The sequence below is a fragment of the Podarcis cretensis genome (genome assembly GCF_951804945.1).
Source record: "Podarcis cretensis genome assembly, chromosome: 8".
Lineage (NCBI taxonomy): Eukaryota > Metazoa > Chordata > Lepidosauria > Squamata > Lacertidae > Podarcis > Podarcis cretensis.
This window is the reverse complement of record NC_137177.1, coordinates 61,232,366-61,250,548: the sequence shown is the minus strand read 5'-3', so window position 1 is coordinate 61,250,548 and position 18,183 is coordinate 61,232,366. Positions and strand designations below refer to the sequence as shown.

At 44.6% G+C, this 18,183-nt stretch overlaps 1 protein-coding gene across 1 annotated transcript; it reads left to right on the top strand.

The window, feature by feature from the left end:
* Positions 1 to 3,884: 3,884 nt before the first annotated feature.
* On the top strand, positions 3,885 to 18,183 carry LOC307222654 (borealin-2-like). The gene is made up of 10 exons (XM_079988076.1): positions 3,885 to 4,096; positions 4,950 to 5,078; positions 6,947 to 6,999; positions 10,027 to 10,087; positions 13,717 to 13,793; positions 14,727 to 14,794; positions 16,218 to 16,319; positions 17,097 to 17,226; positions 17,676 to 17,762; positions 18,021 to 18,183. The coding sequence occupies exons 1-10, from the start codon at positions 3,961 to 3,963 to the stop codon at positions 18,060 to 18,062; spliced, it is 885 nt and encodes a 294-aa protein (XP_079844202.1). The 5' UTR covers positions 3,885 to 3,960; the 3' UTR covers positions 18,063 to 18,183.

The window sequence follows — 18,183 nt, the reverse complement described above, 5'->3', positions numbered from 1 at the left end:
TGTTCTTTGTCTTCTTTTAATCAACCAAATCCACACTAGAACGGCTAGAGCCCAGCTATGAAATTTGCATACCTCCAGCCTGAGTGTGTACTGTTGCTTTAATTTCATGGAAAGAAATGGAAATAAGGGCAAGAATTGGGGGGCGGGGGAAAGAGTGCCTTGACTCAGTTTTTATTTCTTAGCTTGTGTGGCTGGCTGGTCTGATGAAAAAAAAAAAAAGATAGTAATAGTTCCAATAATTCTCATCGAGAATTTCCCTATTTCAAAACAGCAACCCTACAAAATTTACCTTTGGTCTTAAATATGAAAGCAAAATTTAACTAAGCTGGCAATTGAGTGTCAATAAAACCCTTCTATAGAATTAAAAAAAAATCCCTTACTTTGTGTATTTTAACAAGGCATCCCCTTCTATCTTCCATATTTTAAAAGCTGCATGCTTCCAGTAAATTGGGTATAATATGAACAAAAAAATTTTTTCCTTCCAGTAGCACCTTAAAGACCAACTAAGTTAGTTCTTGGTATGAGCTTTCGTGTGCATGCACACTTCTTCAGATACACTGTATCTGAAGAAGTGTGCATGCACACGAAAGCTCATACCAAGAACTAACTTAGTTGGTCTTTAAGGTGCTACTGGAAGGAAAAAAATTTTTTGTTTTGACTATGGCAGACCAACACGGCTACCTATCTGTAACTGGGTATAATATGGTTCGTGTAAACTGTTGTGTGGTTCTCCTTGGCCTAAGCAAGGCTGCAACAGATACATTTTGTGGTGGGAGTCCTGTTCAGACTCAACATTTGAGCACTATGCCATGCTGTGGGCATTAGGTATGTCATTCCTTTCTGTTTCAGGATTTAAGAAATGCCCCAAATTTATTCTCTGAGAACCTAGTGAACCCAGACTAGACTGCCCCAGCATGTGAACTGATGCCAGTCATGGTCTTTGCATGGAAAAGAATCACAAGTATGAGCTAAATAAATAAAATTGAGAGCCTATAAGAGGGAGGCGTGAAACTGCTATAATCAGGACACAGAACTATCCTCCTTTCATTTGGCTAGGTGCTGCTTTAGAATGTAGATATTGAGTAATTTAGCTAAGCAAAGGAGACGCTTCTTAGCTATAAATTGGAATGCGCCTCATCATGGTAGCAAATAAATACAAGATGCCGATACCAGAGGGAGCATTTTCCTATGTGCGAAATGTTCTGCCAATTTTGTTCAACAACATACTCTGCAAAAAAAGAAGCATATTTTGATCACTGACCGATAATAATAAGGTCCAACGTTGAAGGAATGTGGAAATGTCACTGTGAGAAAGGGCCCAATCTGGTAGTATAATCTTGCCTAAATGTTCAGTCCCCTCTCAGGGCTGCTATTTCAACCTGAACAGGCAACTGGAAGTTCTGTGAAAATTGCTATCCCATGGCTGTTTCGTTTGTTTCTAACCTCAGAAAGACAGGGATTTTCTCCAAGATATGTCACATGGGCTGAGTTTCTCTTCTAATAAGTAGAAGTGAAAAACGAGAGGGCAAGATGGCCAGTAGGCTATTTAGCATGGCTAACCAGAGTGGAGTGTACTGCCTGAGTTCTACTATCGCCCAGGTTCATGACACTTTGCTCTCCTACAGTAGATCTAAGAGTCTCCCATGTTGGTTCAACTGGGCTTCATTTTACGATACAGTGTGAAAGTGCCATTTCCTCCCCCATTAATCCATCTCAGTCTTGAACATAAATAGGGGTGCCAATTTCAATATTGGGGGAGCAGGTAAGCCCTGCCACACATAATCACATGATGCAGCGCATGCACATCATTTAAATGGCAATGCCTATCAACTTGGGGGTGGCCCCCTCAAATATTTTATTGTGGGGGAGCAAAGGCCCCTCGGCCCCTAGGAGTTGGCTCCTATGTACATAAACCTGGCTTAACTTTTTGGGGGACTGACTGACAGCTGTTGCTGACCCAAGTTTCCAGAATGGTCCAAGTGAACAAAGCAATTACGACTGCAGATTACCCTGCGTACTTGACTATATTGCTGAGTTGAATTCCAAAGGGGCAAACAAATGTATCTTACGGGTGGTGTTAATTCTAAATGGACACATTGCCATCTGAGAGCAGCAGAAACGTCCTTTCTACATTTTTGTCTCCTTAAACCTATCATTTTACTGACAAGGATGGGGATATTGGAAAGCTGAATGAACAGAACACTCCGCTTGCTGGCGCAACTGCTTGGCACGGTTTCCTAAGTATTGATTACGTGAACTACTGAAAACTAGCATGTTTCACTCTTGGAATACTGCAGTTTTTAAAAAAAGGAATTGCACTTTTCCTCCCTGAAATCTGGCTTCGGGCTCACTGCTTGGGAAGGGCCGACATTGAACATACAGTGCAAGAGAATTCTGTGCGCTACTCGTGATTACTATATATTTTTATATACTTTTATAAGTTTCCCCCCCCCCCCCATTGGGTTTGGGAAGGGTGGGAGGGAAGGGTAGTATTTGTAGTCTTAACAAGCCAGTGGGTTTTCTATTTACCTTGTGTTTACACCCAGTGTTCCTGAAAACGATGCAAGGTTTACATGTTTCTAAATAACTCTTTTTGCAGGGATGTTTTAAAAGGTTTGCATTTTCCTCCCACACCTGTTGCTTCCTGCCTTTTTAAAAATGGGAGCAGGAATCCTTAGAGGTTTAGTTATTAAATCAAGGATGCTGACCTACCTTCCTTTGTGTTTTCTAAACACTGTTACGGTGCCTTTTGATTTCTGGTACGCAGAGGGAGAATGAATGGGTTTGTTGTTGTTTTTTCCTGCATCTTTTGAGAAATGGTACTATCCTTCCACAGTTGATTTGACACATTTGTAAGTACTGTGATGAGCTGCTAAAATTTAACTTGGTTGTCCTGGAGGCAAGGCGGTCATCCTTGGAATCTATTCCAGAGTGGACCTCAGTGGATGCAATTCCCAAATAAACGGTTTAGAGATTGCAGGTGGAGAATGTTACTACACTGAATTTTTGTTCTCTCTTTTTAATAAATGTACGTCCTTAATGAGTAAGGCAATATCTCAACATTGTGATGCATGCTCGTAGGTTCACATTTCCTACAGGTGCTCCTCATGCTGTTCTTGGGATGACTTTTTAAACATACCTACAACTTCGAAAAATTAAATAAAAGAATGGTTGGAAACTGTTTTGTTGTGGTGCTTTCTATATTTTAATGAGTTTTCCAAAAGCCTTCTTTCTCACAGCTGACACTTAGGAACATAAGAAGCTAGCATATATAGAGTTAAAGAGTTGGTCTGATGCAGCAAGGCTCTTAAAGAGGAGGGTAAAATCTGCCACAGGTGTTTTTTTAAAGCAACACAGCCCACTAGGATGCAAGGGAGAAAACGAGCAAAAATGGCCACATAGATTTCCAAGCACCTTTCTGTCTCTCATTGGGAAAACAAAAATCTTGTAAAAAAATTAGACACTGGCAAAACTACCCCAGGGTTGTGACCCTAAACACAGTTATTCCAACTGAATACAGCCATTTTTTCACATTCAACAATATCTACTCCAGTGCCTTTTAACAACTGAAATTCAGCAGGTGAAATCTATCACTGCACCACCATGCTGAGATATCTAGGAAAAAGTAGACATTAATGCAGGAAAACTAATCCAGGAATTAAGCCTCCCACTTTTTTTTAAGCCAAGTGTTGTGAAAACACCCCTTCTTTCAATAAACTGGGAGAGCTAAATGCACCACAAAGGAACAGCTCCCTGCAGCTGATCCGTCCATCCCCAGCGCTAGATTTGGCTTCCGCAGGGAAAGAGCATGCCTTGCACCTGCAATCAGCGCCCTCCCCCCTTCTCCAGGGTCCTAAGTGGGCGTGTCCACAGCCAGGGCGGGGAACTGCAATAAATCCACACAGAGAGAGATGCTTTCTCCTTTCTGGGCTTTCCCGATTTGTGAGCTGGGAGCGAGACATGGCGCTAAGGAAACACCTGAACGAGGCGAAGAAGCGCAGCGCGGACTCCGGCGTGGAGTCAGATCGGAGCCTCTTGAGCAAGGAGCAGAGGGACCAGCGCATCAGTCTCTTTCTGCGGGATTTCCAGCACCAGGGTGAGGCCTCGGGATGGGGCGGGCAAAGCGGGTGGTCTGAGTGAGGAAATGTGAGCCAGCCTGGCGTAGCGGTAAGAGCCGCCTTTCTCAACCTTGGGTACACGGATTTCGTTGGACTACAACTCCCATCATCCCTAGCTAGCAGGGCCCAGTGGTCAGGGATGATGGGAGTTGTAGTCCAACAACATCTGGGGACCCAAGGTTGAGAAAGGCTGGGGCAGGACCTGGGAGATACCAGGGTTCAAAGCCCTGCTCAATCACTGCCTTTCAGCCTAATGTACCATTCAGGGATGTTGTGGGGATTAAGTGAGAAGGGGGAGAACCATGTATAAACTACCTTGAGCTCCGTGGAGGAAAAGGTGGTGCATAAATAAATGAATCTTGGAGAAGTGGAGTGAAAAGCAAGGAGTGGGGCTTAGAAGAATAGAATCATAGAACTGTAGACTTGAAAGGGACCTCCAAGGGTCATCTAGTCCAACCCCTGCAATGCATGAGTCTCAACGCTCAGTCCACATCCATACCATTCTGGACCTTGCTTAGCTTTGCAAATGTACTGGCACTTTTGTCCCCCAAAGGACAGAAATGCCTCAATTCTAGCTGCTTCACTTGATTATTCATTTCAGGGTCTTGCAGTGCTGTGTTTCTGCCAAGGACCAGATTGTCCAGTGGTTAGAGCATCTTTGTTGCATGCAAAATGTCCCAGGTCCAACCTCTGACATCTGCAGGAAGACCTGGGGGAGAGAACACAGCCTGGAGAGCTGCTGCCAGTCAGTGTAGACAATACTGAGGTAGATAGATGAATGGACTGATTCAGCATAAGGCAGCTTCCTCTGTCCTTCTCCCTTCCTCCAAGCAAAGGAAAACCTGCGAGATTTGAAGAAAGAGCTGGCTTCGCTTCTGCAGACAGCTGAGAAGGCATTCCAGGTGGAGCTGCTGGCCATGCCGGTGGTCATGAGAAAAATGAGGAGGGAGGACTTGATTGGTGAGGCTGCTATCCCAACCCCACTTACCTGCTGGGAGTAACACTTGTTGAATTCAGACAGATATACTTCTGAGTAGACGTGGTTAGAATTGTGTTAAGTGAATTATCATGCAGATAGGTCCTCGTGGCACCAGTCATAACTTTGCTCAGCCGCTTTCTCAATGGGGCTTGCTCCCAACTAAGTCCCCATCTGTACTATACAGTTAAAGCAGTATCGCACCACTTTAGATAGTCAGGGCTTCCTCTAAAGAACTCTGGGAACTGTGGTTGGCTTAGGCTGCTCAGAGTTGGTAGGAGATGCCTATTTCCCTCTCAGAACTACAATTGCCAGAGTTCCATTGGAAGAAGGATGGACTGTTAAACCACTCTAAAATAGGTAGCCACTAATGTCAATTTTACCTTTGCAAAGTAGGCTAGTTTCTGCACACACTCACACAGCCATCTCTGCCCTCCACCCAGGCAAGCAGGAAGCACGATCAGAGTACAAGGAGGGTGCAAAGCAAGGGCAGTGTGGCCTAGGGAGAGTCCTGAGTGCCAGGGATAGAGACCTGGAAGGCTGCATTTGGCCCCCATCATCTAATATATATTTTGAAAAGTGGTTTCTTGGTTTGTTTGTTGCACATTCGGACACCCAACCAAATTTTGCTTGATGGATCCTGAGATCAAGGAGCCGGTTTTTATTTATGTTTGGATAAGATTGCTTGCCATTTTGAATCGTGACTGAGCCTTTATAACCACACAGATTTTAACTGCTGAATTCACAACTACACAGTTTTTTGGTTACTTAAGACTTCCTGTGCAATGTCAGATATAAGCCTGTTAATAAAACATAAGAAGAATGTGCTGGACCAGACCAGTGGCCCATCGAGTCCAGAATCCTGTTCTCACAGTCAGGGATGTCTTAAGCATATGTGGCGCCGGGGTGCAAAGATCTGCCCGGCACCCCCCCCCCCCCGGTTGCCCAGTCCCAGGCGTGCAGGAGGGCGGAGCCAGCCAGCCACCTCAGCATCTCACTGGCTCAGTCATCCCTGAACTCCTGGCATAGACCCGCCCGCAGCAGAAGAGCCTATTGCGGCGCTCCGACTTCCCTGGACTCAACTCTCAGTCCCCAGACTCTCAGCCTGGTACCCCTGAGAACTCCTATGCATCAGCCAGCCCTGCTCACAGTGGCCAACCAAAAGCCTAAAGCCCAAAAGCAAGACCCAGGTGCAATTGCATTCTTCCCCAGTGCAACTGCATTCTTCTCAATAGTGCTCCCCAGCAGCTGTATTCAGAGGCATAATGCCCCTGATATTGGAAGCAATATAAAGCCATTGTCTTGTACCTGTTGATGGCCCCTCTCCTCCATGAATTTGTCTAACTCCCTTGTAAAGCCACCTTAGTTGGTGGTCATCAACAAACACCATATCTTAACTATGTGCAATTTTAATACCTTCCTTTTACCCTTCCCACTTCTGAGTATTTTTTCATGCAGCACGTTGTTAAACTGTGGAACTCCCTCCCACATGATAGCCACCAACTTAGATTAGGCAGATTTGTGGAGAAGACCACTGATGGCTACCAGCCAGTACAACTATGCGCTGCTTCCATGGTCAGAAGCATTAATGCTTCCTTATACCAGTTGTTGGAAACTATAGGAGGGAAGAGTGCTCTTGTGCTCGGGTCCCACTTACAGGCATCTGATTGGCTGCTGTGAGAACAGGATGCTGGACTAGATGGGCCATTGGCCTGATCCAGCAGGCTCTTCTTGTGTTCGTATTTTGCTCCAACCTTTATTTTATAAAGAATGTGTGATTGATAAGAAGCTAGTCCCTTTGATTAATCGGCAACTGTCTGCCTTGGTATAATTGCCTGTCTCCGCACCACAGATCTTAAGGAAGAAGAAGCTGCCGCTGCCACAGTCATCGCCACTGCCATGGCAGTAAGTATGGCCAAGTAACACGGAAATGCTGTTTTTAAAAAAACCAGTAACAGATCCTTATGTCTCTTGAGCAATGCTGCTCTCATTTTGTGGCAGATTGGGGCAACTGCCCCAAAGCCTACAGTAGTGCAAAGTATTGCACTGCCCCCACTCCTCCTCCTTTTGTCCACCCATTAATAAAAGGGATTCCTTTCTCAGAGCAAGGAATTCTGCATGATATGACCCAGGAGAATGCAGGTGGTAGATTGTGTCACCTTACCAGAATGCCTTACTTTGTAGGTGTAAAAACAAAATAAAAAAATTCCTTCCAGTAGCACCTTAAAGACCAACTAAGTTAGTTCTTGGTATGAGCTTTCGTGTGCATGCACACTTCTTCAGATACACTGAAACTGAAGTCACCAGACCCTTCTATATAGTGAGAAGGTGGGGAGGCGTATTACTCAGAAGGGTGGTGGGACTGGGTGATTGGCAGATAGCTGTGATGAGCCTGTTGATGACTCTTAACGACTGTAATAGGTCTTACAGGAAAAAGCAAGGGGTGAGAAGGTGAAAAATGGCTTTGTCATGTATAATGAGATAAGAATCCAATGTCTTTGTTCAGACCAGGTCTCTCCATGGTTTTAAGTTTGGTAATAAGTTGCAATTCAGCAGCTTCTCTTTCCAGTCTATTTCTGAAATTCCTTTGTAATAGAACAGCTACTTTGAGATCTTGTATAGAATGTCCTGGGAGATTGAAGTGTTCTCCTACTGGTTTCTCTGTCTTGTGATTCCTGATGTCAGATTTATGTCCGTTTATTCTTTGGCGTAAGGTTTGGCCTGTTTGTCCAATATAGAGAGCTGAAGGACACTGTTGGCATTTGATGGCATACACAATGTTAGACGATGAGCAATTAAATAGTCCCGAGATGGTATGTGTGATGTTGTTGGGGCCAGTAATGGTGTTGTCCGGGTGTATGTGGCAGCAAAGTTGGCATCTGGGTTTATTGCAGGCTCTGGTGCCAGTGTCCGTGTTAAGTCTGGTTGTAGTATTATTGTGGGTTAGGAGTTGTTTAAGATTGGGTGGCTGTCTGTAGGCAATGAAAGGTCTTCCTCCCAGAGCTTGAGAAAGAGAACTGTCATTGTCCAGGAGAGGTTGTAGATCTCTGATGATGCGTTGTACTGTTTTAACTTGGGAGCTGTATGTGATGACTAGAGGTGTTCTGTTATTTTCTTTTTTGGGTCTGTCTTGCAGCAAGTTCTCTCTGGGTATCAGTCTGGCTCTGTTGATCTGTTGTCTAACTTCATCTGCTGGGTATTTTAGTTCTAAAAAGGTTTGCTGTAGATCTCTTAGGTGAGAGTCTCTGTCTGTAGAATTGGAACAGATGCGGCTGTAACGTAGTGCCTGGCTATATACAATGGACTGTTTGGTATGTTTGGGATGGTAGCTAGAGGCATGTAGATATGTTTGTCGGTCAGTTGGTTTACGGTATAAGGTGGTGTCTATGCGCCCATCCTGTATTTTTATAGTAGTGTCCAAAAAATGTATTTCTTGCATAGATTGATTCATTGTTAGGTTGATTGTGGAGTGAAAATCATTGAATTTCTGGTGGAAGGTGTCCAGGGTCTGTTGACCATGTGTCCAGATGATAAAAATATCGTCAATGTATCGCAGGTAAAAGAGAGGTTTGAGTGGGTAGGAGTTTAGGAAACGTTGTTCTAAATCCGCCATGAAGATGTTGGCACACTGTGGGGCCATGCGGGTGCCCATTGCTGTGCCGCTGATCTGAAGGAACAGGTCATCACCGAATTTGAAGTTGTTGTGGGTAAGGACAAATAAGGAACACCATTTCAGATAAAACCACAGCGGACTTTGCTACCAAACTCTGCCAATTTGTCCTTACCCACAACAACTTCAAATTCGGTGATGACCTGTTCCTTCAGATCAGCGGCACAGCAATGGGCACCCGCATGGCCCCTCAGTGTATCTGAAGAAGTGTGCATGCACACGAAAGCTCATACCAAGAACTAACTTAGTTGGTCTTTAAGGTGCTACTGGAAGGAATTTTTTTATTTTGTTTTGACTATGGCAGACCAACACGGCTACCTATCTGTAACTGGAACTTCGTAGGTGTAAGCCAGGCATCTCCAAAGTCTGTTTTGGTGACCTAATCTGCCCCACCAGTCGTTTAAATCCGGCCCCTGTGGCAGTTTATTTCCTGGGGTAAAATTCTAAAAAAAAACCTGAACAAACTTCAATCCTAAAAAACCCTCAACAACTTCAACCCTAAAAAAAGCTCAAGAACTTTGGAGTAAAATCCTAACAAAAGCTCAACAACTTCAATCCTTTAAAAAAAGGTCACGGCCCCTCACTTCATCAAATCTGGCCCTCATTTTAAAAAGTTCGGACACCACTGGAAGCGGTGAGAAAGCAGTTTTAAATAGTGGGTGGGAGAGGCAGATTGGAGTAGAAGCCAGCCCCATTTGTCAAAGCTCTGGCAAGCTCTGGGTGGCCTGTGATATTTGTCCCAGGCCCTTTGGGGAATAAAACTGCTAGCACATTTGCAAAGCTAAGCAAGGTCCAGAATGGTTTCAAAGTGGATGGGGGGGCTGAGTGTTGATTTCTGCATTGCAGAGAGTTGAATTAGATGACACCCCCCCCCCCGGATCCCTTCCAACTCTACAATTCTATGATTCTAAGTAGATCATTGATAGAACATTTGTTTTGCATGCAGAAGGTCTCAGATTCAATTCCTGGCATCTCTCGGTAGGGCTGGGGAAAATCTCCTGCCTGGTATCTTGGAGAACTGCTGTCAGTCAGTGCAGACAATACTGAGATAAATGGACCATTGGTCTGTCTCAGTATAAGTCAACTTCCCATGGGATGACTAGGCTCCAGAGGGAAGATTTTTCATATGTGATTTCCACATGCCCCAGACACCTGCCTCTTCTGACATTCATCCATGTGTCCAGCTCTTTGGATCCAGCAACCAAACTCACAACAGAGATTCTGGCCTGATAATACCACCTCTTTCTCCCTCCTGCCCACAGAATGATTGCTGCGCAGCAGATATGCCAACTCCCAGACTAGTGAGGACCAACAGCAAACGAGGTGAGCTGACCTTCCAAGCTTAGCATTGCTTGGAGGGAGGGTTGCCCAGTTTCACGCAAGGGAGATCGCTGCTGCTGCTGCTGCTGCTGCTGCTGCTGCTGCTGCTGCTGCTGCTGTTTCTCAGTCCCTCTACAGCTGTGCCAAACCATGGTTTGGCTTAGCATATCCTCCAGATCAGGGCTTGTGGTTTATCTAACTACAGTAGTAGTAGCCAAGGTTTGTTTGGAGCAAAATAAACCCAGGAACCTGGATGTGGAGGATATGCTAAGCCAAACCACAGCTTAGCTCTCAGATGGAGGAGAAACAAACTGGGTGCAATCTCCTCTCTGGGGACGTGCTAAACTATGGTTTGAGAATGTTCATGCTTGGCCATGGTTTGACTTGCTGTTCCATGCCAAGCAGATCAACGTTCGATGGCAGTGATGCTGTCAGGGCTGAACTTTGGAGTAGACATATGGGGCCCAAAATGCAGAAGATCTGGCTTACCAGTTGTTCGGGGGGGGGGGGGGGTCATAAGAAGCCTGCTGGATCAGGCCCAATGGCCCATCTACTCCAGCCTCCTCTTCTCACAGTGGCAAACTAGATGCCTGTAGGAACAGACTCCCCACACAAGAGCACACTTTCCCTCCTGTTGTTTCCAATAACTGGTATTCAGAAGCATTTACTGCCTCCTACCATGAAAGCAGACTATAGCCATCATGGATAGTAGCTTTCATTGCTAATAGCCCTCAATAGCCCCCTCCTCCATGAATTTGTCCAATCCTCTTTTAAAGCCATTCACGTTACCTCCTGTGGGATCGAGTTCCTTAATTTAACTGCATGAATAAGTCCGTTCTTTTATCTTCCTCTGCGAATCTTCCAACATTCAGCTGAATAGGATGTCCACGACTTCTAGTGTGATGAGAGGAGACCATTTTTTCCCCTTATCTGCTTTCTCCATGCCACTCATAATTTCATAAGCTTCTATCATGCCATCTCTTTTACCTAAACTAATAAAAACCCCAGTGCTGCCATTTCCCCTCACAGTCGGATTGCACCACATCCTTTTTGAGGTGAGGTGACCAGAACAGTACATAGAATTTCAGATGTGGTCACACCATAGATTTCTGGAATGGCATTATGCTCTGAGCAGTCCTTTTATTTCCATGGGCCCTTGGGAGTGTTCTTTCTTCCCTGTGGGACAGAAGAAGAGGAAAGTTCATGAGTGTGCAAAACCTGATGCTGTTTGTGTTGGCACACGCTCCTGGGGGGACGGCAGACCCCCCAGTACCTCCGAGTGTCTCCCAGTAGGCACGTCTCTGGAATGGCATGTCCCTTCACTCCAGAGTGCCCCTCTGCGACACTTCTCATATGAAAAGTGCACACAAGTCTTCTGGCATCACACAGCAAGAAGATAAAAGCATCCATAGATCCAAACCACGTTTTATTCACAATATATACAGAGAATCCATAATCACGTCTGTGTTCTCCAAACTCTGGCAGAAACAGAAAGCATATAGCAAAAACGAAAGTATAGTCCAATAACACTCTCAGACGGAAGAGATAAGACAGTCTTCCATTCCCACACTCTCTCTTTTTTAAAATAATATTTATTACTTTCAAACCTTACAAAAAAAAGAAGAAAAAGAAAAGAAAAAAAGAAAAAGAAAAAGAAAGAAAAAACAATACTTTACAATATACACAACGCAACATTAACACATTAAACTAAACAAAACAGAACAAAAACAGTTTAAAAACATACATCATACCATTTCAATGTCTTATCCTTCTTTCCCTTGTTTCCTCAACCTCCTCTCACCTCCGTTTTTGTATTCCAATTCTATTAATTGTTTCAGCAATTCCTTTCCATCTTTCTCTATTTTTTGTCTTAACTTATTTTAACCTTATTTTCCATTAATACTATAATACTTACTTATTCTTATTCTTATTCTTAATTTCCTTCCTTTGATGCTGAAGAGTAGATCTTGGGGAAGCCCCGACCTAGTAATGTTTTTATTCCTTCTCGACAGGTCAGCCAAATCTCCGTAGTTAAAACTAAAATCCAAAAGATATTTCAGGACGTGTTTCAAAATTCCTCCAAATCTGAAGGTCCCCACAACTCCAATCTCCTCCTGACCCAGGTCCAGGTCCCAAAGGTCAGTAAATCCCTGCATGAGGGAATCTATCCAACTTTCCTTCTCCAGTCCAAGCAGGGCTCCAATCCTCAAAATCTGACTTTCTCTGAATTCACTCATAGAAGGCAACAACTTATAGTCATCAAATTGCCTCTGTAAGACTGGGGCTCTCTCCCTCTCCACTTGTATTACTTTAGGTTCAGCAACAACAACTTTCTCCCTCGCGTTCTCCACAGTTTGCCATATCAAAATAGATTCCTGTGTCGATTCCTGAATAGTTTCTGTATAGATATTAACTTTTTGTCCAAAATTAGTCACTTTTTGACCCAAATTGTCAATTTTAATAGTCATCACATCCATCTTCTTGTGGAGCTGTTTCAATGAATCACTTATCTTACAAAATGCAGTCACTAAGGCTTCTTCTGTCGACATTCTTAAACAATCCAAGGTCAATCCCTGGTTCTCACAATTTTTTATCTTGCAGCTGGAAATCCCCCCAGATCAACTCCTGTAACAGCTTCAAAGGCTCCCTCTAGAGGGAAACAATTTCTATTTGTATCAGTCCTTTTAGGCACAGTTCAAGCAATAACATTAGTTTCAATTTTCAGTTACTTTTACTCCTTTTTAAACGCAGAAGGAGACAATGGAAACAATGTATTTATCTTATTTAACTAGCTGTCAACAACAATGAACTTTCCCAAAACGTCGGTCTTGCTAGCAGCCCGTTTCCAGGTTCAAAGCGGTGGTAATTTGACTTTCTTCCCTCTCTCCTGCAGGCTTACGCAATCCAAAATTTCCCCCCTCTTCTCCTGCTTCCAAGGGGGGTTTAATGATTTTAGCCGATGGAAGTTTAATCCTTTACAGAGGACTTTCCAAGACTTTAGCTTACAATCTCTCTGCTTCAATCTATTTACAAAAGGGGAAGGCGGACTTCCTGTTTAGAGCCTCCCCATTTCGGTGCCAAATTAAGACGTTTAAGAATCCAATTTTCCATTCTACTCACGGGTAGTTGTTTAGAATCAAATTGTCCACAGGAAAAAGTCAGTGCTCTCCGGCAACAGCAATGCGGCTTCACTCCGTGAAAAAAGCAATCAATTCAAAGCACTGCGCCGCTCACCCCACGTCGCTCCGGATCCCCGAAACCGGGTCTCCCCGCGAGTAGGAGAGGCGCAAAAGGTGCCAGCCGAATCCCACGTTCACAGGCTTCTCCCGCCTGTGATTTTAGTGGGTTTCCGCCTTTGCCGTGGCGGCCAGACCCTAATTTCCACGGAGCGAATTCCTCCCGATCAGAGGAATTCCGCCATTGCCGGAGGCGCCAACCCGGAAGTCCCCGTTCCCACACTCTTCTCAGACATCTCATGTGATTTATACTAATCACACTAGCCAGCATCGGCTTACGTAAAATCCTAACAGTTTGATCCAAGCCAAAGTATCCTGCCATAGCTTTGGAGAGACTGATGTAAGATGCATGCATAACATGCCTATAATAACCCTTGACCAAATTGCCCCTTCTAGTTAAGGTCACGACAATTGTGGAATACAAGGGAGAGGAAGAAGGGAGTGGAGCCCCAGCCAGGAAACTGTCTCGAAAGGTAAGTGGGGGAAAGTATCCCATATGTGCTCATAGCAAATTCATTCTCTTAAGTGTGGATCCTCCTGTAGCCAAAGCAGTACTATCCATGCACAAGAGGGAGACATTAGGTGGCTCTGAGGAACCTGGAGGTTTGTGGATGTACCAAAAACCCCCAAAAAACCTTAGATGGGGAAACGACCTGAAGATAGCTCAACGAGGACTGAGTACGCTAAATGCACATGCAATGCTGAGTGTCCTGGGAACAAAACTGAGGTTGGGAATGGAATGGAATATCCTGGGAAAGGGCTCCGCAGTCTAGAAACCTGCATGAGAGCACTCTCACTGTTTTGTTGCAGGTCCAATATGTAAGACACGCTACACTTTTTTGCTGATTCAAAGCTACCCTCTTTAGCAGTGTGGCCTGGAGAGTTCTTTGTCTCTGTAACCCTGGAAATGGAGTGATCCTGGTGAGGTTGAATGTTCAGTGGCCCCCAAGATTGGCAAAGGGCCCATTCCCCCAAGGTTCTCTGTGCAAAGTCAGCATCAACAGAAGTCAGCGTGAGAATTTTGTGTGCATGGCAAGATCAGATCCCGACAGGTGCTGGGGGTGGGGGCAGGCTCTACCTGAAATCCCTTGCCCCCCTGAATTCTGACATTAGCACCAGGACACAAAAGGTGTATATGCTGATCTTATGCAGCGTTCTATGTGTGAGGTAGTGCATGTGAGCTGGGAAATGCTTTGTGTGGCACACAGGTTATTCACTGGTGGCAGGAAACAGACATACAAGTCCCACATTATTCAATTTCCCATTGCCTATAAATCTGCAAAATTAGATTGCTGTTCCAAACAGTGAAGAATCGGGTGACTTTTAGGAATGCTAAACAACTTTGATTTTTCCTTGGACTACCTTTGTGGCCTAATGCCCTGTTTTGCTGCTTAACACTCTTGCAGGCATTTAAAACAAATTCTCTGGCTTCCTTGGCTTCTGCTGTAAAGGGAAAGCAAGGGACTCCGTCCAGGTAAGAGTAACCCTATATTCTTGCTGCATTGTTTTTGGTTCTTCTTGTGAGGCAACGAAGTATGTTGGCTTTCAAAGGAGCAGCTCTGCCTATGGCACAAGAGACCCTATGCCTATGCCATGGGTAGGCAAACTAAGGCCCAGGGGCCAGATCCGGCCCAATTGCCTTCTCAATCCGGCCTGTGGATGGTCCAGGAATCAGCCTGTTTTTACAGTAGAATGTGTCCTTTTATTTAAAATGCATCTCTGGGTTATTTGCGAGGCATAGGAATTCGTTCATTTTTTCCCCTTCAAAATATAGTCTGGCCCCCCACAAGGTCTGAGGGACAGTGGACCAGCCCCCTGCTGAAAAAGTTTGCTGACTGCTGTGCCATATCTAACACCCAGTAAAATATGGTGCTGTCCAGCTAAAGACCAAGTTCTACATATTTCGATGGGGGAGGCTGCAAGCATGAAATCAATGGAGCTTTTAACTGGCTGGAAGCTGCTTCTGCTCCCTATAAGTGATGGCTGTTGATGGCCAATGCCTTCTGTTTTAAAAAGAGGCATCATGAAGCTGCTTATGAGAATAGTCTTAGAAAAAGCAGATTGCTAGCCTTCATGGTTGTACTAGGAAGCTTTAAAAAAACACCTGTCCATGTCCTCAGTCACGTAGCTCATGGCTGAGAAACCTCAGGCCTTGGGAACTGAATGTGGTTCTCCAGGCATCTCTATCTGCCTGCATATTAGGTGGGTAGGACTTCTTGGCTCTGCTGCATTTCTGTGTTTTAAATCTGCTGGTAGCTGTTATGTGCTATTAGTTATTATTAGGGTGAGGAGCAGGTAATAAATAAGCAAATAAATAATAATGATAATATCTGCTATTATTATTATTATTATTATTATTATTATTATTATTATCAGTTAGTTATTATGTGCTATTCTTATCTGCTAGTAGTTATGATCAGTGCTTTTTTTCAAAAAAATGTTTAGGTGTACTCTCATTTTGATTCAAGATAATCACCATTTTATTGTTCAAATTGGGAAAAATAAATACAGTAAATGGACAAAAGTACAAAGATTCACAAAATGTTTAGGGGTATGCGTACCCCTGCGTACCCCCAGAAAAAAAGCATGGGCTATTTTATCTTTTAATTGGGTTTATCTTGATGTTTAAGAGAATTTCGCCCCTAATCATTGTTTTTGCTTTAAAATGTGGCATTACTTTGTACTTTTGATGTTTTTATAATGTTATGACCTAAGAGAAGCATGAAGTGATCTACGGACTACATGGGTAAGTCTCCGCAGCTGCAACAGCTCCGCTCCTTGTGATCATTCTGTCTGCCATTTGACCTCTCCTTATAGAGAATTCTCACAGGAGCAGGCACAGGAGGAACTGCTGCTGCAACCTTAAAATCCTGTAAATGCCCCCTGTGTCCCATCAGGTCTGCATACGCCACTCCAAACGGAAGAACCATTGAGCGATCGACCTCGATGCGGGAGCGGCCAGTGTCTGCTTCCAAGTGCATCTCGTTGGGCTCTAAAAGGCAAGCCATGCTGTTTATATTGTGAGATAATCAAGACTCATGCAGCCAACCTAAGTCCAATGAATGCATGAAGGGGTTAATACAATCAAGTAAGCTGTCCTGCCCTCCTGCCAACCTAGCAGTTCGAAAGCACATCAAAGTGCAAGTAGATAAATAGGTACCGCTCCGGCGGGAAGGTAAACGGCATTTCCGTGCGCTGCTCTGGTTCGCCAGAAGCAGCTTAGTCATGCTGGCCACATGACCTGGAAGCTGTACGCCGGCTCCCTCGGCCAGTAAAGCGAGATGAGCGCCGCAACCCCAGAGTCGGTCACGACTGGACCTAATGGTCAGGGCTCCCTTTACCTTTAAGCTGTCCTGCCAGGTTTAGGTATGCCCCCTTCCCCTCACCTTGGGAAGAACTAGATAATCAAGCCTTTGTTCCCTTCCAGTCTACCTGATAAGCTCAGTGTAGGAAGAGGTTTGAGCTGGTACTTCCTTTCCTCTGTCCCAAATCCCCCAACATTCAGTTTCATTGGATATTGCTAAATTGTAATGTATCATGAGAGAGGAAGAAAACATTCTCTCTGTCCACTTTCTATGCACCGTGTGCGATTCCATGCACCTCTATCATGGCTCGTCTTACCTTTTCCTTAAAACTAACCTCCTCAAACATCGCCAAATGTCTGGACCCTCTCCTTATAGGGGTCTTGCGTCATCTCCTCAATCAGTTGTTTTGCCCTTTTCTGAACCGCCTTCCCTCTCCTCCACCACCCTTCCCCACCTCTTTCTGGTGCCTAGATTTCCACAAAGGGGTCTCTCCAAAAGTGCATCTGCCTCAGAGAGAACACAGGCGGTGACGCTCCGGAGTATGTCGATGCCCCACGAAAGCTCAGTTCCCTTTGTCAACATCCCTTTGTCTGATGGGAAGGTACTGTATCAGCCGGGGAGGGCTGTGAATCTTTGATTTGCAAGTATAAATGCATCCAGGTTGAGACACACATCCAAAAATTAAGGACGTCTCCCAAACCCCTTTCATTGCTGCTTCCAGCTGTGGAGGCGCAGAGCATAGCCACCATGGCTAGGTAGCCACCAGTAGCCCTCTCTGCCACAAATTTGTCTAATCAACTTTTATAACCATGCAGTTTGGTGGCCATTGCTTCTTCCTGTGGGAGAGTTTTCCATAGTTCAACTCTGTGCTGCATGAGTAAGTCCTACCATCCAGCTATATTGGATAACCATGAGTTCTAGCATTAGGAAAGAGGGAGAGGAACTTTTCTCTGCCCACTTTCTTTATGTGACACGAAGCAATAACATGCATAATGATGCACGCGCACGACCCATGCGGCTTGCAAACAGCAACTCTCTGCTCTTGTTCAGACTCTCTGCTCGGCTGGCGATGATCTCCAGAACGTCAATGTGGAATTATTGAATGAGGACACCGTCCAGCATATCCACAGCCTTGTGGTAAGTGTGCAGAACAAATAAACCTTGGAAATGGCTCTCTCCGCACAGGGGGGCTGGCAGGGTCCATCATAACATCGTTGTCAGCTGTGCCAATCTGCACTGTTCCTTCTCGGGTCTGAAAAATCCATGCAAGTAGTTCTTAGAAATACTTCTGTGTAAGGCATTCGTTGCATAGAATCTGGAGTTTTGGTGGTTCAGAGGGATGTTTGGAGAGCTCCATCAATTGCCCATGCTTTTTTTCTTTCCCCCCTTCCTTAGAACCAGTTGACAGTTCTTTGCGGAAAAGCAACCGTTAAGTGAAGTTGATGGGCTCCATAAACAACCTTTTCTCATTCTTGGATCTGAATATCCTTGGTTCCTTATGTTTACATAGATAGGCTTTTTTTTTTTAAAAGTACTATTAAACTTGTTATTTCTCTAT

Coding starts and splice junctions, on each gene's coding strand:
- LOC307222654 (XM_079988076.1), top strand. CDS start 3,961: ATGGCGCTAAGGAAACACCTGAACGAGGCGAAGAAGCGCAGCGCGGAC. Junction 17,227..17,675: donor TCCCTTTGTCTGATGGGAAG/GTACTGTATCAG, acceptor GCTCTTGTTCAG/ACTCTCTGCTCGGCTGGCGA. Junction 17,763..18,020: donor AGCATATCCACAGCCTTGTG/GTAAGTGTGCAG, acceptor CCCCTTCCTTAG/AACCAGTTGACAGTTCTTTG.